The sequence below is a fragment of the Oryx dammah genome, unplaced genomic scaffold (genome assembly GCF_014754425.2).
Source record: "Oryx dammah isolate SB20612 unplaced genomic scaffold, SCBI_Odam_1.1 HiC_scaffold_29, whole genome shotgun sequence".
Taxonomy (NCBI): domain Eukaryota; kingdom Metazoa; phylum Chordata; class Mammalia; order Artiodactyla; family Bovidae; genus Oryx; species Oryx dammah.
In genome coordinates this window covers 60,491,496-60,514,737 of record NW_024070213.1, presented here as the reverse complement: position 1 = coordinate 60,514,737, position 23,242 = coordinate 60,491,496, and the positions used below count along the sequence as shown (strand labels likewise).

Below are 23,242 nucleotides of genomic sequence, written 5' to 3'. Positions count from 1 at the left end.
CAGAAGGCAAAGGAGGGCTTTTATACCTCTGCCTATGTGTTCCTCAGATTGCATATACTGAGTTGCTGAGCTCGGCACAGGACACTGAATCTTTTATAAATTGTATATAAATTCTTCAATATCTACTTTTCTTTTCTCCTTTTGCCTTTTTGGGAAGGTTGACCTCCATCTAGGAGGTCCAGGTTGCCTGATTAGCCTGGTCTCTCCAGTGGAGAAGTACCTCGACCTTTTTCTGGGGAGAAACTGATGAGTGTTTTAAAATGTAGCCACCCTACCACCTTAACCTGGCAACAGAGTAATTAGGCAATGGAAAAGCCCCCTTCTGTTGGGCTTGGAGTCTCAGTTGCCAGCTAGCCAGCTAGCTATCTTATCCTCTCTGTGGGGTTTTTCTGCCGCTAAGAATCCTTGAGGGTTCCCCACCCCGCCCTCTGCAGTTTGGGCACTTTTGCTCTTTCCTTTCTACCCAACTCTTGTCACCGCCAGCGGAGATACGCGCCTTCCCTGCCTCTGGGACTATTGCCATATATAACCCCCAGATCTCCACGCCCGGCTTCCCCAAGTCAGTGGGGAATGTTGAGTTGTGTGATCGCAGACCGGAGGCGTTCGCTCGGCGGAGGCATTGTGGGCTGAGTGAGATCTGGCCCGCCATTTGGTCTTCAGTTTGGAAGGCAACGCAGGAGGGCCGAGGGCCCGAGTTGCCGCTAGGATTTTGTGGAGCATCTCCCGGGGGCTTCAGACTGGAGCTAAGAGCCCGGCGCGGCCGGCCTGAGGAGCTGGGGAACCAGGACGCGAGGTGGGGGGTGCCCAGGCCACTGGGACCGCCGGGGCAGGGCGGAGGGCGCCGCGGCCTGGGGCAGCCTGCGCGGCAAGCGCCCTGCGGCCGGGCCCCCGACGGCCGCCAGGGAGCGCTGCGGGCTCCCGCTCGCCCGCCCCCCGGTAGGCGGGGCTGCGCTCTCCCCGCAGCCGCCGCCGCAGCCGCCGCCTGGGCCGCCCCGTGTCCCCGGTGGAGCCGCCGCCGCCGCCGCCGGGAGCTCGATGCGGACGGAGCCCGGGCCGGGCCATGGGGATCCTCAGCATCACGGACCAGGTCAGCCCTCCTGCCCTCGCTCGCTTCCTCCTTCCAGGGCCCGATGCCGCCGCCACGCGAGCCCGGGGATGTGCGGCCTAGGCTGGGCCCGAGCCCGGGGCTCCCGCCCCGCCCCACGCCACGCTCCCCTCAACCGAGCCGGTGTCCTTGGGGGCCTGGCGACCGGCGGAGACACCGTGGAAGCCCCCTGCAGCCAGGATCCCAGATCGAAGCCCCTCCGGCGTCGCCCCCCATCTCAAACCCGGTGTCCCCCGCCCCCCTCCCCGGTTCCGCTCCGGCCCGCTCCCTGAACGCCGGTTCTCCCTGCAGCCGCCCCTGGTCCAGGCCATCTTTAGCCGAGATGTGGAGGAAGTGCGTTCCCTCCTCTCGCAGAAGGAGAACATCAATGTGCTGGTGAGTTGAGATCAGGGAGGATGGCGAACCGATGATCTGGGCCCTGGCGTTCAGGACCCCTCCCCACGCGTGGGGCGGCTCCGTGTCTGTTCGGCTCGGGGGAGGCCGCAGCTCTTTCCACCCTGGGATGGGCGACTGCTGTACATTGGGGATGAAGAGCAGGGCAGTCTTGGAGCACAGACCAGTAGGGCTGAGGATGCCCAGAAACGGTGTTCTCTTCTGAACCATCCGTGTCTGCAGCGCCCCCACCCCTCCTGGAAGAAGGAGGTTGCTTCGCTGCGCTGCCAGTGAGTGGCCCCGACCCCTGACTCCACCCTCCTAGGTCCTGGCTTTGACCTAGGATTGGGGTTTAAGAGGCCACAGAACCTCTGCGAAGAGGTTGTGGGGAAAGGCCTGGAGCACTAAGACTTGGGGTCCTGGGTAGTTCACCCCCATAGTCGCTCCTCTTCTCTGCCTTACCAGGACCAAGAGAGGCGAACTCCACTGCATGCTGCTGCCTACGTAGGCGATGTCCCCATCCTCCAGTTGCTACTGATGTCAGGTGAAAGTGGGGAGCTGGAAGGTGTGGTGCCCAGGGAGGGACCTGAGGGAGGAGCCTATTTGTTGTATCCAAGGATGGTCCAGCTGGGCCCAGGCGAGGTTCTGTCTCCATCTAGATTTCCGGGCCTGATTCTGGCTTTTCTTCCCCACCTGCTCTCCAACTCCCACCAAAAGCATATTGTGTCCCCACAGGTGCTAATGTCAACGCTAAGGACACACTGTGGTTGACCCCTCTTCATCGTGCTGCTGCCTCCCGAAATGAGGTACTGGCCTCCTTGCTCCTCTCTCCCTTCCGAAGGGGATGAGTTAGTTAAAGGCGGATGGCAAGGGTTGGAGAGCCTTAGTCCGCTGCCCCACAGGTTATGGTCTACCCCCAGGTTGGGAGGAGACCAGACCTTGGCCCCTCCCTCCTACCCCTGGAACTGGCTGGTAAGGGTGGGTGGGGGCTGAGTGTTGCCAGCTGATGTGACGTCAGGGGAGAGCTTAACACTGGGCTGGCAGACTGCAGGGGGCCCTGCTGCCAGGCCTTAGTGACTCATCCCTCCCAGGGGGGCCACCTTGGAGTCTGACCCCCTCTGGGCACTAAGATTTCTTTCCTTGTGCTTGAGGGGCAGGAGGTCGGGGGGGGGGAGTGGTTTGTGACATCCCTGGCCCTTAGACAGCCTGGAAGTTGATAGCGCAAGGATCAGACATACCTCATCAGTTGGGCCCCTCAATCCTGAAGAGCGGGAAAAGATGACCTTCCTCTTGATTTGGCAGTCATTTCCCCTGGCTCCAGCCACTAGGGAATGGGAATGGGGTGGGTGGTGAACAGGAGGGGCATTTTAGCTCCTCTCCTCCTGGAGAGCCAGTATCTGCTTACCTAGGTAATGGAGATGATTTTGATGTCTATGGAAGGATAGAAGGGGGTATTCAGGGCATTAATGTGGTGGGAGCGTTTATCTTTCCTAAAAGTGGAGGGAGGTCAGGACCTCTATGTGGGAATCCGCTTGGTAGTGGCTGTATGTGTGGGTGAAGATTTTCAGGGTATGGGTTGGGAAACGATACCAGGTGACTTGAGGAAGAGTTCTGTGTTTTCCTCAGCAAGTTAGAGAAGATTTTAAGCTCAAAGAAAATCTAGAAGATGGAAAGTGGGTATTGAAAAGCTCACTGTGTTGGAAAAACGCGAGTAACTCTGTGCTGGGGTAGTGGGGAGGGCGGACGTGTGTTCTGTGCTGACTGGTTCTCCCCTCCATCTCCTGTTGGTTTACCTCCTGCTCCCCCTTTGTCTTCTCTTTTATCCTCTGCCCCTCCACAGAAGGTGCTGGGACTGCTGCTGGCACATTCAGCAGATGTGAATGCTCGGGACAAGCTGTGGCAGACACCATTGCACGTGGCTGCTGCCAACCGGGCCACCAAGTGTGCTGAGGCTCTGGCACCCCTACTGAGTAGCCTCAACGTGGCCGACAGGAGCGGGCGCAGTGCCCTGCACCATGCAGTGCATAGCGGGCATCTGGAGGTGAGGACCCCTCCGGGCCACGCCCAGCTTCCTGCCTTTTTCCTTCCCTTCCCGCTCCCCTTCCCCTGCTTCCAGGCCATTAGGCCTGGGGAGCAGCAGCCCAGATGATTATATAAAAAATATACTTGGGCTCAAGCACCAAATGAATGGTTGGGTTAGAGGGGAATTCTTGACTCGGACCTCAAGAGGGTGATAAAACCTCTGAAGCTGCATGGAAAATGTTTGCCTGCATGCCTTTTTCTGAAGGGAGAGTCCATGTCCTTCAGCACATTTAGAAAACTTCTTTGAAAGAGTTCAGAAACCACCAGATCACCTGAAGAGACTCTCTTGAGTTTACCTCAGATTTCCACATCTATCTGGGTTCTCCTTAGTGCCTGCTTTCTTCATTCCCCCTAGTTCTCTGTTCTGCCCAAGAACAGAGACATTGGGCTGCCTCAGCCTTTTCAGGTGCTCTTAGGTACACTGAAGACAGGAAGCTGGCTCTGAACAGGTGTCTTTGCTGTCCTGCTACAGACGGTGAACTTGCTCCTCAATAAGGGAGCCAGCCTGAACGTTTGTGACAAAAAGGAGCGGCAGCCTCTGCACTGGGCAGCTTTTCTAGGTGAGAGGAGAATCGGGGGCTGAGCAGGATTTGGGGTTCCTCGGGCAGGGATGTGGGCTTGCAGCCTTCGGAGGTGCTCACCCTCCATGTCCTTCAGAGCATGCTCTCCCTTCCCAGGGCATTTGGAGGTCCTGAAACTGCTGGTGGCACGGGGCGCAGACCTTGGCTGCAAGGACCGCAAAGGCTATGGGCTGCTCCATACAGCTGCTGCCAGTGGCCAGATTGAAGTGGTGAAGTACCTGCTCCGGATGGGGGCTGAGGTCAGGGTGCAGAGCATGGCAAAGGGTTCGGGATGAGGCCAGAGAGCTGGAGTTCAGAATCTCTTTGGGAGATGGGAGGGTGCTGGGGTTCCTGGTGTGGTTTGGGGAGTTGGGGGGATGTGGTGAGAGGATCTGAATAATGCTTGTCTTAAGCAGAAGTGCCTTCAGTCTCTGGGTTGGGAACCTTAGGAGTCTGAGGCCATTGTTGGATTTCTGGGACTCTTTAGGCTATCTGTGCCGGCTTCCACTTTGTTTAAACTGATACCTCCCTTATCCCCTGACCCTCACCCCTGGAAATCCAGATTGATGAGCCCAACGCTTTTGGAAACACAGCTTTGCACATCGCTTGCTACCTGGGCCAGGATGCTGTGGCTATCGAGCTGGTGAACGCAGGAGCCAATGTCAACCAGCCGAACGACAAGGGCTTCACGCCGCTGCACGTGGCTGCAGTCTCCACCAATGGCGCGCTGTGCTTGGAGCTGCTGGTCAATAACGGGGCGGATGTCAACTACCAGGTGCCTGAAGGGAAGAGTCTGGGACTAGGGGGAGAGGACCCTGGCTCTGGGGGTGCTGGCCATATCTGCCCCTCTGGACAATTCTCTGGGGAGTCGTCTGCTTGTGTCCTGAATTGACCAGACCTTCCCAGGAGAAAGTGGGTTGAGAAGATGTCCCTATGGTCACCCTATCCTCAAAGATGTGTCCTTTGGAAAGGGTAATAGGGCACGCTCCATGCTTTGCACTAGGGGAAAAAATGCTGTGTCTCCACAGAGCAAAGAAGGGAAGAGTCCTCTGCACATGGCTGCCATTCACGGCCGTTTCACCCGCTCCCAGATCCTCATCCAGAACGGTATGGACTTGGGAGTCTTTGTGAACTCTTCTCCTCCCTCCTCAGAGAACTCATCTCTAGAGACCCCTCTTCCTCTTTCTACCTGCCACCCCATCTTCAGTCAGGACTGGCACCTGGCGCTCTGGAGCAAGGCGCCTGTGGAAATGGCCCTGCTCCACCTGCCCAGCCCCTCTCAGATGGTGGCTCACTACCTAGTGGGAGTGGCCTGAAGCCTAAGGGTTAGTTCAGTGTGTGCGTGCGCTGTCCCCTTTCAGGCAGCGAGATTGATTGCGCCGACAAATTTGGGAACACGCCACTGCACGTGGCCGCTCGCTACGGACACGAGCTGCTCATCAGCACCCTCATGACCAACGGCGCGGATACCGCCCGGTGAGTGCGGAGACCCCCGGCCCCACTTCCAGGCTGCCTCAGACCCCAGGCTGGTGGTGGGGCTGCAGCTGGTCCCCGCTGAGGACTGAGTCCCTTCCCTTCTCGCAGGCGCGGCATCCACGACATGTTTCCCTTGCACTTAGCTGTTCTCTTTGGATTCTCTGACTGTTGTCGTAAGCTTCTTTCCTCAGGTATGAGCTCACTGGCCCGGGGGTGGGGAGGAGGGCAGGAGAGCAGGGACCATGTCCTGCCCCGACCCGTGCCCTCAGGTGGGACCTGCGGCTGTTCTGGCCCCTCAGGTCAGCTGTACAGCATCGTATCCTCACTCAGCAATGAGCACGTGCTTTCAGCTGGGTTCGACATCAACACACCTGACAGCCTTGGCCGTACCTGTCTTCATGCTGCTGCTTCCGGAGGGTGAGTTCTCGTCCCCCTCTCTCTCCCGCAGGCCTAGCGAAGGAGTCTGGGCAGCAGTCTGGGCCCCTCCTTCTCTCCTGCCCAGAAATCCCTGCCTCTCGCGGCGAGAACAGTGGCAGCAGAAAGGGCGGTCCAGTTCTGTCCCCGCTCAGCCCCTCCCTGGGGAGAAGCCCGTGGCTTCTCCTTGAAGCGCTTTCTCTGATGAACCCGCACCCTCCTTCCTTTCAGGAATGTTGAATGTCTTAACTTGCTGTTGAGCAGTGGAGCTGACTTGAGGAGGAGAGACAAATTTGGAAGGTGTGTGAATGTGCAGGAGTGTATATATACAGAGAGGGTGCCCGATCAGAGAAACAGGTGATGGAGGAAGTGATGGAGGCCAGGGTGGGGAGTTGGGGACTAAGGGAGGAGTACATTACAGAGCAGCTTATGGCTGCACCTCTGGTTGCATTTGGACCTGCCCCTGATTCTTTTCTCCACCCTCCTCCTCTTCTCCCCAGGACCCCACTGCACTATGCAGCCGCCAATGGCAGCTACCAGTGCGCCGTCACGCTGGTGACTGCCGGGGCCGGCGTCAATGAGGCTGACTGTAAAGGCTGCTCTCCCCTCCACTACGCTGCTGCCTCCGACACCTACAGGAGGTGAGGCGCCCTCTTGGTTCTTCTCAGCCCCACTCTCCTCCCCGAGTACCCTACCAGACTTCCTCACTCTCCTCCACCAGGGCGGAGCCCCACTCGTCTTCCAGCCATGATGCTGAAGAGGATGAGCCCCTGAAGGAGTCCCGCAGGAAGGAGGCCTTCTTGTGAGTAGCAGAGAAGACCCCTGGGCTGCACTTCCCCAGCACTGCAGACTCCCGTCCTGTTATTCTCCACCACTGCTGCTGCTGCCTTGCACCCTGAGTTTAATCCTGGACCAGGCACTGTGGGTACAGACAGAAGTAGGACAGATACTTCCTTCAAGAAATGGATGGTCTTCTTGAGAGGATCAGAAAAGCTAAACACAAATTCATTTATTCCTCAAGCATTCAATGAGTATTTACTTTATAGGTACACCAAGTACTATTCTAGGTGCTAAGGATAAAAGATGAATTACCCCAAGTTTCTGCGTTTTATACCTTCTAGCGTAAGATGTTAATAATAGAGGAAATTGGGTGACGAATATATGGGAACTCTCTGTTATCCTCGTAATTTTTCTTTAAGACTGTTATAAAGGGTTTATTTATCTAACAACAACAACAAAAGGATATTTAAAATCTAGGAGGCCTAACTTGTAACTGTGTGACTTCTGGCAAGTAACTTAATCTCTCTGGGCCTCAGTTTCCTCAGACACAGTATAGATAAGAACAGTATCTACCTCAAAGGATCATTGTGAGGATTAAGTGATTTACTACACATCAAGTGTTTAAAACAGTGTTTGACATGTTGTAAATGTTAAATGCAATATTAATATTACTACTAGTAGAGCTGCTACTGATCTATGAGAGTGGTGCCTGGGGAGGAGGCACCTATCGGGAAGGTTGGGGCGAGCCTCCCACAGAAGAGGATGCTGGGAGTGAGTGTGAGATGAGCAGGCCTTTTCCCGATGGGCTAGGAGGAGGAGGCAGGGGTCAGTATGCCTGGAGGTGGGGAAGAGTGTGTCAGTCAGCAGGTTGGTAACTGATGGTTGTGCTCCAGGGTCTCTAGGAGCGCATTCAAAGGGTCGAGGAGCTAGAGTGGTGCAGGGCAGACCTGGAGGTGGTAGGTCTGGGTCTGGGGTCAAATGGGCCAGAGTTAGCCTACTAAGAGTGGGGGGTGGGCGTGGGCCAGCTGAACCTGGAGGGGCTTCTTTGCCCTCTCCTCTGCTCCTCCCAAACTGTACCCTCCCTGGCTGGGCCTGTCCCTTCCTCACCATCTCCTCCTGTCCCCCAGCTGTTTGGAATTCTTACTGGATAACGGTGCAGACCCCTCCCTGCGGGACAGGCAGGGCTACACAGCTGTGCACTATGCAGCCGCCTATGGCAATAGACAGAACCTCGAACTGGTACGTGTGGGACCTGGTGTGGGGAACGGGAGCAGGGCAGGGCCCAGCACACAGTCTGCTTCTGTGTCTGGATTCTCAGGCCACGGGGTGGTTGAATCCAGTGTGGTCTCTAGATCCAGGGACTTCGGGGATTGCTGTGGGTGGAGTCGAGGGTGATGTCTTGGGAATACCAGAACCTCAGCACCTCCTGTTCTGTCCATTGCAGCTCTTAGAAATGTCCTTTAACTGCCTGGAGGATGTAGAGAGCACCATTCCAGTCAGCCCTTTGCACTTAGCTGTGAGTCCCAGGTCTTTTCCTCTTGCCTTCCCTGTCCCCACCCGCCCCAGGCCGGCTTACAGGTACCAGCACGTGTGAATCCGTCCTTGCTTCTGCCTTCTCATGGGGATGTGGCAAGCAGGCAGTGGTCTGAGAGGGGCCCAAGGAGCTCACGGGGAGGCCTGCTGCCCAGAGTCTCCCCGTGGGCCCCAAGAGCAGAGTGGGGCCATGTCTGGAGCTTTATCCATGGATTTCCCACACCCCTCCAGGCCTACAACGGTCACTGTGAAGCCCTGAAGACACTGGCTGAGACGCTGGTGAACCTGGACGTGAGGGACCACAAGGGCCGGACCGCGCTCTTCCTGGCCACTGAGCGAGGCTCTACTGAGTGTGTGGAGGTGCTAACGGCCCACGGCGCCTCTGCCCTCATCAAGGAGCGCAAACGCAAGTGGACACCCCTGCATGCTGCTGGTAAGGGCGCCCTTTGGGCTGCTTCCTCCCCTTGCCACCCCAGGCCTCCTCTGGGACTGGTCCCCAGCTCCCTTCCAGAACCCTGAAGGGACTGGGGTAGAGATAGGGTAGGGCAAGGAGGATGGAAACCTCAACTCCTGACTCTCCCCCAAGACTTCTCCCTACCCCTTGTCCTCCCATGACCTCCACCCTCCACCTGGTCTTCTTCCCCGACCATGCCTGACACTGAAGGCCCCCTCTTCACCTAGCTGCCTCTGGCCACACTGATTCCCTGCACTTGCTGATCGACAGTGGGGAACGCGCTGACATCACAGATGTCATGGATGCCTATGGACAGTGAGTGTGGGCTGGGGGTGGGGTGCAGGGCTCCCAGGCCTGCTAGGCCCTCACCCTTTCCCGGCCCCCTCTGTAGAACCCCGCTGATGCTGGCCATCATGAATGGCCACGTGGACTGCGTACATCTGCTGCTAGAGAAAGGATCCACGGCTGACGCTGCTGACCTCCGGGGCCGCACTGCCCTCCACCGCGGGGTGAGTGGGCTTCAGGGTGGGGCTGCTCACAGAAGGGCTCGGACACAGGAGCGCACAGTAGGATATCAGATTGTCTAGTAGGTGGGCTGGAGTCTTAGTGAGCCTTAGCGTGCTTGCTCCAGGATGAGGATCCGATGCCCGCAGTTCATCTTCCTGATTACCTTGCTCTGTGATCCTGCGTAGTCACCTGCTCACCGCCCAGACTCTGCCCAGGGTCCCCAGCTGGCCCTCTCATGTGTGATAATGATGCCACTACCTCGGTCCTTCTCCACCATTACCTGCCCTAAAGCTGTCTCCTCCTCATCCTGTGGGGTTGTTTGACTCCTTAGTCTCCCGCTGCAGAGGGCCAGCGTTAACTCTCATTATCCTGCTTGTCTGATGGCATAGAGTCAGGGAAGGAGATGCCAATCCTTAGTACTTAGAATTATTAGAAAAGACCCTGATGCTGGGAAAGATTGAGGTCAGGAGGAGAAGGGGGCAACAGAGGATGAGATGATCGGATGGCGTCACTAACCCGGTGGACCTGAGTTTGAAGATAGTGAAATAGTGAAGGACAGGGAAGCCTGGCATGCTGCAGTCCACAGGATCGCAGAGAGTGGGACATGACTTAGCGACTAAACAATACTTAGAATCATTGTTGCAAAGACAAGGATTGGAGCCTGGGAAGCGGTTCTTACTCCTGGGCCAGCCTCAGGACTGACACCCCCACGTCACCTGCAGGCAGTGACTGGCTGTGAGGACTGCCTGGCTGCCCTGCTGGACCACGACGCATTTGTGCTGTGCCGAGACTTCAAGGGCCGCACGCCCATTCACCTGGCCTCAGCCTGTGGCCACACCGCAGTGCTGCGGACCCTGCTGCAGGCCGCCCTGTCCACAGACCCCCTGGATACCGGGGTGGATTACAGCGGATACTCGCCCATGCACTGGGCCTCCTACACTGGTGTGGCTCTGGGGCCTTTGCTGGGACAGCTGATATGGGGGTGGAGGGGTGTGAGGGAGGGCAGACAAGGACTCGTGGTTTGCTCCGGATCTGGCAGTAGAATGGGGTGTCAAGAGATGGGATGGACCAAGGAAAGGGGCCATGGTCATTTCTCTCCATCACCACTCTTCTCCTCGTCCCCAGGACACGAAGATTGTCTGGAGTTGTTACTTGAACACAGCCCGTTTTCATATCTGGAAGGAAACCCCTTCACTCCTTTGCACTGTGCAGTGTAAGTCCCTTCCTCCACCCCAGCCCCACCCAAGGGTCTGTGATGTGGGCATAGGACAGACCGTCTGTTTCCCCATGCCCCTCCTGCTGACCCTTCCTCTTCCCCCAGTATTAATAACCAGGACAGCACCACAGAGATGCTGCTAGGAGCTCTGGGTGCCAAGATTGTGAACAGCCGAGATGCCAAAGGACGGTAAGTGGCAGAAGGCTTGGGAGACGCCTCCGCTGCCCCCGGCTTCCTCTCTCTGCTCAGGAGAAAGCGCCGTCTCGGTTCACTCTGCCCTGACCCTCCCCACAGGACCCCTCTTCACGCCGCTGCCTTTGCGGACAATGTCTCTGGGCTCCGGATGCTGCTGCAGCACCAAGCTGAGGTGAACGCCACAGACCACACTGGCCGCACCGCCCTCATGACAGCAGCTGAGAACGGGCAGACTGCAGCTGTGGGTGTGTAGGGGCCCCATGTGGACGGGAGGTCCTCCCCCTGGGTTTTCACGAGATGAGTCAGCCCTGCCGGTGGGGGTTAGGAGGCAGGAGGCATGTCTTTGGATGTTTCACCCTCTGCAGAGGGGATGCAAAACATGTGCAGACAAGACTGGGGAGAGCCAGACTGACCCAGCCCTGGAAGGGAGCATCACCCCTCTCTGCCTCCCTTCTCCTGTAGAATTCCTGCTATATCGAGGGAAGGCAGACCTTACTGTGCTGGACGAGAACAAGAACACTGCCCTCCACTTGGCCTGCAGCAAGGTACCATTTGCGGCGGTGGGGGGGGTCTCTGGGTGGGGCAGGGCCTGATGAAAGACCTGGGTCCGGTGAGAGAGCTCAGGGGAAGTCAGGATTGTCCTGACTTTTTCCCCTGGGGGACAGCTTTGTGTACTCCTGCCACCCTCCTCAGCCTCCGTGGTCAGGCTTCCACTTCTCCAGCCCTCACTCTCTGTCCCCCTCCCTCAGGGCCATGAGAAGTGTGCCCTCATGATCCTGGCAGAAACCCAAGACCTTGGCCTTATCAATGCTACCAACAGCGCGCTGCAGATGTGAGTGCCTGGGGTAGGGGGCTCTGGGCTGAGGGGTGGGGGCCAGGTGAGGTGGAAAGGAGGCTGCTGCCCGTTCCAGGGGCTCCAGCTCTCTGGAGCTCACAGTATTCACCCGGCAGTGTGGCTGCTCTGGCTGAGGGTGGAAGGGCAGCTTGCCCCCGCCCTTGACTTCACAATCCCCCTTCCTTCCTTTCTTCCAAGGCCACTACACATTGCTGCCCGGAATGGCCTAGCCTCTGTGGTACAGGCCCTGCTGAGTCGTGGGGCCACCGTGCTGGCTGTGGATGAAGAAGGTGGGTGGGGCCTGGGGCCAGGGACGTTCTTCAGGAGGTGACTTCTTAACCTGGCTGGTTAATAAACTGGATTTTCTTCCCAAGGGAACTCTTCAGAGCAGGGACCCAACACCGATACGCTAGAGTCTCTGAGGGGAGTCTGACGGAACTAGGTGGCGCCTGCAGGGTCCTCAGGACGACCTCCCGCACACCTCAGCCTCCTGTCCCCCAGGCTCTGCTCTTTGCCCCTCACTTGGACAGCCTGCCTGTCAGCCTCCTGGGGCCCTTATAGCCCCCGATTGTGACCCTGTGGGGTTCTTGCCTGCCTCGGCTCCCCTCTACAGAGAAGAGCGCTCAGAGCTCAGGGTGGGTGGAGGGGGCCCAGGAATATAGGACTCTGGGCTCAGTTCTCCCCTTTGCCCCGCAGGTCACACCCCGGCATTGGCTTGCGCCCCCAACAAAGATGTGGCAGACTGTCTGGCCTTGATCCTTTCCACCATGAAGCCTTTCCCACCCAAGGACGCTGTCAGTCCTTTCAGCTTCAGCCTGCTCAAGAACTGCGGCATCGCGGCAGCCAAGACGGTGGGTGGCTGCGGTGCCCTGCCCCATGGGGCCTCCTGCCCCTACAGCCAGGAGCGGCATGGCGCCATTGGGTTAGATGGCTGCTACTCCGAGTAGCCCCCTCCAGTGTCCCTCCCCCTGCCGGTGGCTTGATATCTTATTCTATTTATTTAGAAAAAGTCTATACATTTAGGGCACTTTAAAGGAGAACACGACTGGGTTGGGGGGGGTGGAATGGGGAAAAAGCACTGGGGAGCAGCTGCTCACCCCTTTGCCACACCATCCTGGCCTGGCAGGGGTCTGGGACCAACAGGGAGCACCCCAGGCCCTTGGTACCCCCAGGGCAACCCCTTCTGCCAAGTGTCCCAAAATGATTGCTCGCTGCCTGGCACCCTCTCTTCTGTCCGCTCTCTCAGTTCCCCCTTCTGCTGCCAGCTGCCCCTTACTCTTCCTTCTGACTCGCCCCAGTCCCCTTCACCCTGCCCCTGCCAGGCAGATCCCCGCCTCCTCTTCCATACCCATCACTGCCTCCCTGCTCGGCCGGCCCCTCCATCCCCGCAGCAGTGAGAAGCCTTAATTTCTGGTACTGTGTGAGCACTCTGGGGGTGTCCCCCTCCCCCTTCAGGGGCAGCTAGCGGATGAGGGGGGAGGGTATTTAGCACTGGGGCCTGGAGCTTTTCCCCTACTTCTGTATCCCATCACCCCTAAAGTTCAAATGCAAAACACTTGAAGCAGCAACTACTGTACCTGGGCCCCAATCCTGCACTCTCCCGGCTCCTCGTATGCAAATCAAGGGCTGGCATTGCCCCCACAGCCTGCCCCACCCCTCCTCCCGCCCCCTCCTGGCCTGGCCTCCTAACCACGCACTTTAACACCACCCCCCACCCTGCTTCTTTCTTTTGACTTCTTTTGGGAGGGTGGAGCCTGTGGCCATTCCCTCTCTGGCTCTCCCCTCCCTTGACTTTGAGGCTTGTCATGAATTTTTAAGTAAGCATTTTATTCTTTAGGGGAAGAAACAAATTAATTTCCTGTCCATTTCAAAACCACAGCCCTAGTCTGTCCTCTGTGTTTCAGGCATGTGTTTGCATGTGTGTGGAGGGAGAGACTGTTCTTCCTCCTGTGTCCCCAGTCCCACAGTTGCTCTCTGCCCCCACCCCACCCCACCCCACCCGCTGCCGCCTTCCGTGATGTCCAAGAGCACCCACTGCCCCCAGTCACTCTGATCTGAAGCCAAAGATGGAGGGGCAGGGCAGACTAGGGACCGTGGCTGCTCGGGGGGCCCAGGCTTCTCCTCCGGTGAGAGGAGGAAGGTCTGCGTCTACTGGGGCTTGGTTCCTGCCTTCCCAGCAGCTGGGGGAGAAGGGATCAAGCTAAGGGCTGCGCTAAGGAGATTTCCCGACGTTGCACCCTATAAGCCAAACTGGGCTGGAGTGAGGAGAGGGCAGTTTTCTCTCTAAATGTAGCATTGAATTTGGCCCTGGTCCCTTCAGACGCCCTGTCCATCCATCTCCTAGCTCAGCCTCCTGGACAGTGGGACCCGCTTCCTTAGCCTACCGTTCCTTCCTCACACTCAATACCTCAGCCAGGGGCCAAGACACAGAACTTGAATAGAGGTCCTGCCCTCCCCCCAACCCCAGCGCATCCTCGCCCAGTCTGGCTGCCATCAGTATTGTCCCCGGAGGACTGGACAGGCTTCGTTTACACAATACAGGGCCTCCCCCCTGGGGTGGGGTGGGGGAGTCCCCTCCGTCTCCTTCCCCCACCCGTGCTTGCTTCATTCACAATCTTTTACACCCTTTTCAGTTGTGTCCCCCGCAAGTCTGGCCACCCTTGCCTGGGGTGGGCTGAGGGGAGAGGGGGGACATCCCAGGGACTCCCCACTCCCTTGCAGACACCCTTTACCATACCTCATGCTGGTTTCCCGAAGCCTGGGGTGTTCATCCCAGTCCTTACTCTTTTTGTCTTGCTCCCTTTCCCTCCCACCCCTCTTCTCTGTGTCTTGCTTCCCCCAACCCTCAGTTCCTAAACCATTTCAAAGCTTCCAAATGACCATTATTGGTGAGAAGGAGTGTGCAGCTTTTAGTTTTAATCTTTATTTTCAAAGCCAAAGGGCCTTGCAATGCCCCTCTTGCCCACCTCCCTGCGCACCCTGTCCTCCCCTAGACGACAATCAACGTGACCTCTCTTAAGGGCTGCAGCCCCCCACCCTGCCCCCGTCCTGCTGGTTCTGCAGAGCTTGCCCCTGACTTCACTTCTCTCTCCTTCTTCCTGTCCCGCCCCCCCCCCTCATTTTGGTGCTGGGAATTAGGTGGCAGGGGGGCAGGGGGCGCAGGGAGATGGGTCCTCTGGAGAAGACTCTCGGGATTGCAGTCGTGTTCTCCTTCATCAGTGTCTGGTGACGACAGGAAGACTCGAGTGTTTGTCAGGAGCCCCGTGGTTTTGCTAGATGAGATTTCTGGTGACTGCCCGGTCCCTGCCGTGCCTTTGGCACACCATCAGCAGTGCTGGGGCAGGCCATGGGGAGTCCTCTGTCCTCCTCGTGTGGCTGTGAGGAGGCCAGGAGGCTGGGCAGCCTCCTCCCTTATGCCAAAGGAAATCCCACACCCCACCCCGGGCTCCCCAGCCCCTAGTGTCTTTTGAAGCATTTTGACCATTCTCATGGCCACTGCATATTTATTTTAATGTTAAGTTTTTTGGGTTTTGTTTTAAACCTCTTTGACTTAAACGGGTGCGGAGAAATCAACCAGGCAGAATGCCCCCCAATCCTAAGGAGGCAGGGCAGGGAGGAATCCTCTCCTTCCCTTCGCCCTCCCTCTCCCTGTCCCCTCTCCCCACCGCAGCTCTAAAGCACTTGCTTCAAGTAATAAGCACTTTTGAGAAAAGGCCTATTTTAAGTGAGGACCCTGGGAGCCGCCCCAGGTCCCAGCAAAGGGGACAGAGCGAGGGCTACATAGGAGACAGGGAAACAGATGTGTGAATCAGAGGGCGAGATGGAAAGAGCCAGTTTTTAGTTTCTGATTTTTGGGGAGATGTTTCTGATTGGGCGGTGGCTTTGGTAGGGTTGTGTACTATCCTTCAGAAAAACAAATGGCACAAACTGTGGGTCCCTGGATGGACCAACAGACCCGGGTCACTGCCACTGTCCAGCTGAGACTGAAGGGCCACCTCCCCCACCCCGTGGCCCCCTGAGCCATAGGACTGCTGAAAACCACTGAATGTACAGCCCAGGTTGGGGTGGGGAGCAGCCCCTGGGGGAGGGGGCTTCTCCTTTTGTTTGGTGCTGTGGGGGGTGGGAGAGATGAGACGGAGGGACTGCCACCCCACTTTGACATGTGTTCCTTGGGGTGGAGGGGCTAAGGAGGGCCTGCCTCCCTCTCCAACCCCAGCCATGGCCCCTCTTCCTTCCTCACCCCTATCCGTTTTGACTGTAAGTCCAGCTCACCTTTGCCTTCAATATGTAACCAAAGGAAAACTCAATACTGTTTCCACCGCTGTCTGCCCACCCGAGCACCTTCTTACTCCCCGGACCTAGGAGGGGAGAAGAGGCGGGGTGGGGCGGGGGGCGTGGGGCCAGAGTGAACGGTTCTGCAGCTGTGTACCCCCCCAAACCTCCCTTGGGGTCTTGGGAGGGGGCATTGGGGCCAGACTGGAGGCACTGGGAGCAGGCACGTTCGGGATCTTGTGTCCATGAGTGTGACTTGGCCTGAGTGGCTCCAGGGACTGTGCTCCAGAGAGTGGCCCTTCCTCCTTCCCTCTCCGCCATTTCTCACCCTGTCCCCACACCCAGTGTTCATTCCCCCACCTCCCCTTCCTGCCGCAAAGGAAAATAGCCTTACAGACCCTAGCCCAGAACCCCTCCTCTCGGGGCAAACCAGTACGGGGCCCCAACCCACCTAGTTTGAACCCTACCTTTGAAGGAGGGATAAGGAGTAAAGCAGCCCCTTCCCGTCTAATTGTGGCGGCTCCAGCCCTCAGCCTTGACCCAGATCGGGCAAGAGCTGAGGAGAGGGATCTTTGAGGACCAAGCCCAGTGGTCTGGGAAGAGGGAGGTAGAGAGGGAAGGGTCTGACTTGGGGACCCCCTCCTCCCGACCCAACCCCTAGAGAAGTGACCAAATCCCAGAGATGGGAGGAAGCTGGGGAGGGGAGGGTCTGCTCTATGAATTACTTGAAGGTACTGACTGAGGCTGCTGTTGCCCACTTGGGTGTGAGGGGGACACTGTCACTGCATTTGGGAGGGCCAGGGTGGCAGGGTTGAGAGGGTCTGCCCTGGGCCCTCGCTCACTCCCGCCAGGCCCTTTCCCTGGGGAGCCTGGCTTCGCCCCTCCCACCTCCATCCCTCACTCTGGGCACCCTCTCCAATTGCACTAAAGTAGCTGTGTGCCAGTCTTACCCCACACCAGGGCGGGGTCTCTGCTTCCAGTCCTTTCTCCCCCACCCCGCCTCTGCTCCTGTCCCGGACAATCTCCTTGTTCCTCTGTATTCCTGGGTAGCTCAGCTTTGTGTGTGTGTGTTTTGGGGGGTGGGGTGGGTTCTGGCTGGAGTGGGTTTGCTAGGGGTTTGGGAAGGGCTAGGGGAAAGATGGCGGATGAAATCTCCTGCCCCCTTCCTCAACTCCCGGCCACATAAGCCTGGGAGGGAGGGTGCCTACTCTCGCTGCCGCGTGTCTTGCAGATGTGCCAAAATGGGGGTGGGTGGGGGGGAGGGTGCCTGGCAGAGCAGCCCCCAGGGTGGCTCTCTCAAAGCAATACAGTTCCTCCTGCCTGGGGGACGGCAAGACAGGGGAGAGGGTTGGGTTGGGGACCTGGGGGTTCCCTGTGTACAGCTGTGTATATTCAGGGGTGTTCTCCGTCTGGTACCCGCTGTGGGCGTCTCTGTGTGTGTGAACCTCCCCTTCCCCGTGCCCTGCATGACCTGTGATGCTGCAGACACCACCATCCTGTGTGCAGGGGTGTGTTGGGGGCACCGAGGGGCGCGCCCCATGTCCTGTTGCGCCCACCACCCTGTGACCCATGTACTCGGTTGTAGGAAGTAAAGAGAACTGAGCACAATTCACTGGATTCTAGTTGAATCTTTCTCTAAGCAATGTTCCCCGCCTGCCCTTCTCCCTGCCCTGGATTCACCTGTGGTGCTAGCGTTGGGGTCGGGGGTGGGGGGGTGGGGTGTTAAATGCTGGTGGGCAGCAATAAAGGGCAGCCCTGCCCGGATGCCTGCATCCTCAGGGTGCTGAGGGCAGCAGGGAAAAGTGGGGACCTTGGTGCATCGTCCCGACCCAACCCGCCCCTTCCTCTCTGGGCTGAAGCACAAAGCTCTCCCCTGCAGACCAGACCCATGCGTCCTGCACCCTCCAGGCCCTCCCTCCCCCTACCTGCTTTGAGCCCTCCTCCTGCCACATCCCCGTTTTCTATGCTGTTTTGGTGCAAGTACAACTGTCGTAGTCATGGCTTGGGGATGGGTTCTGTTTATTAAAATCCTATTGATCCTACTGGCCCTGTGTCCCGCCTCCATTCCTCTGGCTGGGGGGAAGGCAGGGCAGCCTGGACACCTTTCCACCAGCCCCCCTCAGTCATCAGAGACAAGGGGCCACAACTGCTCCTCCAGTAGGGCTATGGTGAGCATGAGGGCACCCCCCAGCAGCAGCCCCAACCCCTGCAGCAGCACGTGGAGCCGGGGGAGAGGCTCGGGAGGACGAAGCAGGGCTGGGAGCTGAAAGGAAAGAACATCAAGGGGTCAGAAAAGCCCCTGCTTCCCGCCCCCGCCCCCCTCGCCGCCCCTGTGCCAGCTCTTCCACACTCCTGCATCTCAGATGCTGGTGAGCCAGTGGTTCTCCCCCAACCCCCACCCTGCCACCCTTCTGGTGGCTCCCAGTGGAGGCAGAGGGGCTGAGACTCCCTTCTCCACACCTGCCCGCTTCCCTTGGTTTCTCTGTACCCCCCACCCCTCACCATGTCCACGAGGGCCACATAGAGGAAGACCCCGGCAGTGACCCCAAACACCCAGGGAGTGAGGGGGACAGGGCCCAGGCTGAGCCCCACCCCCAGGGCTGCGCCCCCCAGCCCCAGGACTCCAGACACCAGGCTCAGCAGGAGCAGCTGCCGGAAGGGCAGCCCAGCCTGGAGCAGCATGGCGAAGTCACCTGTGCAGAGAGGGGACAGGGCAGCAGGGAGTTAAGCCCGGGCCACCCCTCACCCATGTCACCCCCCAGCCTCTATGTTCCACTGCTTTCTGGAGTCAACCTCACTGCACTCCGGCCATTCCTACCCAGTTCGTGGGGCAGCTCGTGGCAGAAGACCGCTACAGTGGTGCTGAGGCCGCTGGAGAAGCCATCAGAGAAGGCAGCCCCTGGGTGGGCAAGATGGGAGGTGGGCAGTCTGGAAGAAGGGTCTTCCCAGAGGCAGTAGGGCCCCTGCCCCCCACCCACTTCCTGGTAGCCCTCTCCCAACCCCACCCAATAACCAGAGGCCCACCCTCTCTGTAACCTCCCACCCTCCATTCCCTTTCCCACACACCTATGGCCAGCCCATCAGTGAGGTTGTGCAGACCGTCTCCCAGGAGGACCATCCACGTGATGTTGGTGACACCACCACCCTCGTACCCGTGACTGTGGCCTTGGTGTCCAGGAGGGGCTGGGACTGCTGGGGACTGGCTGTCCTGCTCCCTTGGTCTCTGAGCCCTTGGCCCTGCAGGAAGGAGAACAAGAGCCATGTTGGTGGCTGCAAGTGAGCTGGGAGCCAGGGCCCGCCCCTCACGTTCTCTGGTCACCTGGAGCTGCCTGCAGTGGCTGAAGGGCCACCCCACTGCCATCCTCCAGGTCCAGGTTTGGAGTTCTGAGGTCCTTTCTTTTCTGCCCGCAGCATCTCTGAAACGGGAGGGCATCCTTCCTGATGGAGGAGGCAGCAGAGCCAGGGGGCAGGGAGAGCCCGGGCTGCCGGCTGCGAAAATGACATTGGTTCCACCTCTGGCACTTGGGGATGTTCCCTGGCCTCTGCTCTCTTCCTAGGTTGGCACCCCTCTGGAAGTGGGTGCCCTGAACTCGTTGCCCTGAACTCAGGAGAGGAGCCCATTTGGCTGGAAGTCCTGGGTCTGTGCTGAGGAGCCTGAACCCACTCCCTGCTGGCCATCAGGCCCCGCACAGTCAGGCAGATGTCAGAGCCAGGAGCACTCAGCCCCTCACCTCCTGGCTCAAGTGGGCAGTTCTCGGCTAGCACTCTGGGCTCGGCAGGAAGAGGACAACAGGGTGTCACTCACTGGCTTGCGCCGCAAGAGCCCTAGCACGTTCTCCAGGATGAAGAGCAGGAAGAGACCGCCAAGCACCGACCGTCCCGGGCCCAGGTCCTCCTCTGGCCGCCCACCAGCTCCAGCGTGCTGCCCTCCTTGTGCCTGATGGAGAGGCGGTCAAGGGCAGACTCCAGAAGCCCCCCGCGCCCGACAACACCCCTCTCCTGAGGTGGCGGAGGGGGCTGGCGCGCCTTCACCCACACTCCCTACCAGAAGGCAGCTGTGGACTGAGGCTGGGGTGGGAGAGAGGATGTCCTGTGACTGGGGACACTGGGGCGGGGGGCAGGGAAGGGGCTTCACGTACGTGCGGCAGCAGGTGCAGCAGTGCATCCCCACAAAGAGTGCCTACGGCCACAGCCCCCAGGAAGCCCAGCAGGGGCCGCAGCAGACGAGGTCCCAGGAGCCGCAGCAGCAGCAGGGAGAGGGGCGCAGGCAGGCTGAGCAGCAGGACTGCCAGGGTGCTATGGATCAGGGCTGCACAAAATCAGGGGCTGGAGTCAGGCAGAGCCAGAGGGACACCTCAAAGGTGGGATGGGGCAGAGAAATGCTGCAAGGGGAGGCAGGACCCCGGTGAACCCCCTTCCTTGGCTTGAGACCCACTCTGCCCAGGATTCACGTGCCCCACCCCCCACTCCCACTCTCACCCACTGACCAGATAGTAGATCCCCTGGGGGGGTCGGAGCTGGGGCCCTGATGCAGACACGGCTGTCAATCTGATAAAGCAGGGCTGGACACAGCAGAGCAAACTGATGAGGAGTGAGAGGAGCAGCAGGGCTCAAGCCAAAATTGACCAGCAGCTGGGAGCCATTCAGACACTGGGGAGGGAGAGTGGGAGGGTAGGCACCAGGGAACTGCTGAGACCTGTGACTCAGATCTGCAACGTCGGCCCTTCCGTTGCATGAACTCCTGGGTCTCTTCCAGGGTCCCCTTCACTCACACTGCCAGGTGCATCAGGGACTCAGGACGGTTGTAATCAGCATTTAATTATCAGTAAATACTCAAACCAAAGCAAATAATTCAGTTCAGTGCAAATTGGGTGCTAGTGAGCACTGCTACCATCTCCCTCTCTCCGTAGCTCTGGTGTCTCATTAATTTGGTGATGATGGTCAGACAACTAGAGCCCTCCCTTCCAGAATCTTAGAAGGGAGAAGAACCCTAAAGTGCCATGCAAACCTCCTCTCAATAGCCCTGACACTTATTCCACAGCCTTGGATTGAGTGCTTCCCATGATGGGGCGCTCACCCTCACCAGGTCTGTTTCAAGGCTGGGTTTGGCTGCCCTCCGGTGTACGTGGAACACGTTCACTGACTTTCTGGATGATGATAGCCATCTACCCGCTGCAGTCCTCCTCTCCAGGTAACCAGCCCCAGATCCCACCCTGGGCTGCTTTTCTGGATTCTCTACTTTGCCAAGTGTGGCCTCTAAACCCAATCTTAGAGCTTGGGGCCGTGTGTTTGGGGCCGTGTGTTCACCTACTGTGAGCACAGGGGAACATATTTCTCTACTGGAATAACATACCCTAAGATCACACCTGGATTTTTTTTTTAAGTAGCCATTTTAAATTACTGAGTCCTCAAACATTTCAGGCAATCTAAATCCCATGGCTCCTATCCCCTCGAGAGATCATCAGACTCACATCCTCATTCAGATGGTCAGCCAGTGAGTGGTCCAGCAGCAGAAGTCTGTGAAAGAGGCCCAGGCCCGAGGGGCCTGGCCCGTGGGGTGGTCCTGGGGCCTCTGTCTCTGCCAGGTCACCCCACCCTGAGGGGTCCAGAGGCAGCCCTGCCCAGACATCCACACTCAGCTCGGGGTCCTGTGGCCTAGAGTGAATGGGATGGCAGGTCAGGCTCCCCTGTGTTCTCTTACAAAGGGGCCTTGAAAGGATACAACAAATCAGGGTCTGAAAAACGTGTAATTCCAGGAATCTGATGTTAGGAAGGCAGAGCTAGGCAGCCAGAGGGCAGTAGGGAAGAGCTGGGGTGTGACACTTTGGGTGGAGGGAGATGGGTTAGTACCTGTGTGTGGAATTGTCTCCAGCTGGGGGTGCACCCCGACCAGCAGGAGGCCCGTGGTGTCCCAGGCGAAGGGCCTGAACTCGGCCTAGTCCCAGGCTGTGGAGGAGCCTGGCTAGGCCCCCTGCTGTCAGCGTCCCATTCTCCCCATACAGACCAAACAGCTGGGCCAGGTAATGGTTCTGTTCCTGCTCAGCAGGCCCCAGGTAGGGGGCTGAGCCCTCCACCCGGCCCAAGGCCACCCACACACACAGGCCAGCCAGCAGATGACTCATTGGGGGCCCCATTACTGGGGGGACAGGCTTAGAGGCTCTGGTTCCGGCTTCTATTCCCCCTGGTGGAACATCCTGAGGACTGTGCCCTGGAAGAACAAGGAGGAAGGGGCTGGGGCTCAGCCCTGCCATGAGCCTGCCCTCCTCATACCACCCCCTCAACCCGACACAGCAGCAGCCCCACTCGCTCTCCTTCCCCGGCTTTGCCTCCTTCTGAGCAGCCTCTTGTTTACCAGTTTCTAGAGCAAGCACTTTTCCTGACCCAGAACAATCCCTTCACCCGATCCAGAGTTGCCCAGCCCCTGTCCCTCCCATGCCCCCGAGCCCAACCCTCAACCTCAACCCCACCTCTCTTATACTCCCTCAGTCCCCAAGGCCTCACCCCCACTGGCGGTGTGAGAGCCGTCACCTCAGGTCCCCATGAGGCCTGGCTGTGGGCACTGAAAGGTTCCTGAGTTATGGAGGTGAGCCAGGCTCAGTCTCTAGCTGCCCAGATAAGTTGGAGGCCACGTCAGATAGAAAGCCAGGATGGCCAAGCCCCGGCCCCTAGCCCACCTGCCTGGGGGTGGGGCCAGGGGAGGTGCCATAGTGGGAGGACTCACATCAGAAAAGTTAATAGTTCACTGGTCTCTGGGGTAGGGGTCAAAGGTCAGTCTCCGCTGGGCCCCCGAGTAGGGAGGGGCCACCCTCTGCCCCCGGAAAAGCCACATGGCCAAGGAGAGCCTGGGCCTGGCCTTTTCTTCTAAATAATTTACACACACCCCCAAGCCAGTCGGTACCATCTTAGCCTCTTGCTGCCTAAACTGCCACCCCACCTACCTTACATATGGCATTGGGCTTCATTCAGCTCCAACCCCCATGCCCCATGCCCACATTCCCTGGAAAGTTGGCCCCAGATGTCCCTAAGCTGGAGAGGAGGGTAAAAAGGCAGATGAGTGGTGACCCCAGATGCATGGGGAAAAAATTGTTTTTAGCAATTCCTCATTCCAGAAGAGAGCGAGCCAGAACTCAGGGAATCATGACCAAGAAAGGGGACGCTCTGGTGGGAGGAGGAAAGGAGTGTCCAGGCCCTCTGCAAATGTCTGACCTGGCTTTAAGTTGGGGAGCACAGTCTGAGCAGGGTGGTTGGTCCAGGGGGTCGAGGTTGGCATTACCTGACAGCAGCAAACAGGGGCACCAGAGGAAGGGGGACGCCGTCTTCTTGGCTCCAGCTGTTGGGGGTAGGCAGGCAGGTGGACAAGGGTCACCCGCAGGGGCGGGGGAGCGGGGAGGAGCACCACCTTAAAGGGGCAGGCCCTGCTTCTCCCCTCCCTCTCCTAGGG

At 58.5% G+C, this 23,242-nt stretch overlaps 2 protein-coding genes across 10 annotated transcripts; one reads left to right on the top strand and one right to left on the bottom strand.

Annotated features, from left to right (window-relative positions):
- The first annotated feature begins 978 nt into the window (after positions 1 to 978).
- On the top strand, positions 979 to 17,843 carry ANKRD52 (ankyrin repeat domain 52). 5 transcript variants are annotated; one of them, XM_040232925.1, is made up of 28 exons: positions 979 to 1,087; positions 1,397 to 1,480; positions 1,943 to 2,021; positions 2,213 to 2,283; positions 3,318 to 3,518; positions 4,032 to 4,119; positions 4,237 to 4,379; positions 4,682 to 4,894; positions 5,148 to 5,226; positions 5,481 to 5,595; positions 5,704 to 5,786; positions 5,895 to 6,012; positions 6,241 to 6,309; positions 6,510 to 6,650; positions 6,731 to 6,811; positions 7,917 to 8,028; positions 8,234 to 8,305; positions 8,554 to 8,755; positions 9,004 to 9,091; positions 9,168 to 9,285; positions 10,006 to 10,225; positions 10,409 to 10,496; positions 10,605 to 10,688; positions 10,794 to 10,939; positions 11,157 to 11,239; positions 11,444 to 11,526; positions 11,728 to 11,819; positions 12,226 to 12,571. In XM_040232925.1, exons 1-28 carry the CDS (start codon positions 1,061 to 1,063, stop codon positions 12,474 to 12,476), a joined length of 3,231 nt encoding a protein of 1,076 aa, XP_040088859.1. In that variant the 5' UTR covers positions 979 to 1,060; the 3' UTR covers positions 12,477 to 12,571. The 5 variants fall into 5 exon arrangements, with proteins under 5 accessions (XP_040088859.1, XP_040088861.1, XP_040088857.1 ...); XM_040232927.1 differs by adding an exon at positions 11,904 to 11,971 and having other exon boundaries at positions 5,704 to 6,012; positions 12,226 to 12,310; XM_040232923.1 differs by having other exon boundaries at positions 5,704 to 6,012; positions 12,226 to 17,843.
- SLC39A5 (solute carrier family 39 member 5) lies at positions 17,804 to 23,192 on the bottom strand. 5 transcript variants are annotated; one of them, XM_040232930.1, is made up of 11 exons: positions 23,075 to 23,192; positions 21,652 to 22,009; positions 21,273 to 21,456; positions 20,289 to 20,451; positions 19,941 to 20,110; positions 19,607 to 19,738; positions 19,121 to 19,217; positions 18,868 to 19,038; positions 18,620 to 18,700; positions 18,304 to 18,494; positions 17,804 to 18,064 (listed from the first exon to the last, which is right to left on the bottom strand). In XM_040232930.1, exons 2-11 carry the CDS (start codon positions 21,933 to 21,935, stop codon positions 17,921 to 17,923), a joined length of 1,617 nt encoding a protein of 538 aa, XP_040088864.1. In that variant the 5' UTR covers positions 21,936 to 22,009; positions 23,075 to 23,192; the 3' UTR covers positions 17,804 to 17,920. The 5 variants fall into 5 exon arrangements, 4 of the variants coding, with proteins under 4 accessions (XP_040088864.1, XP_040088862.1, XP_040088865.1 ...); XM_040232928.1 differs by lacking the exon at positions 23,075 to 23,192 and having other exon boundaries at positions 21,652 to 23,068; XM_040232931.1 differs by lacking the exon at positions 23,075 to 23,192 and having other exon boundaries at positions 18,433 to 18,494; positions 21,652 to 23,068.
- Positions 23,193 to 23,242: the final 50 nt, after the last annotated feature.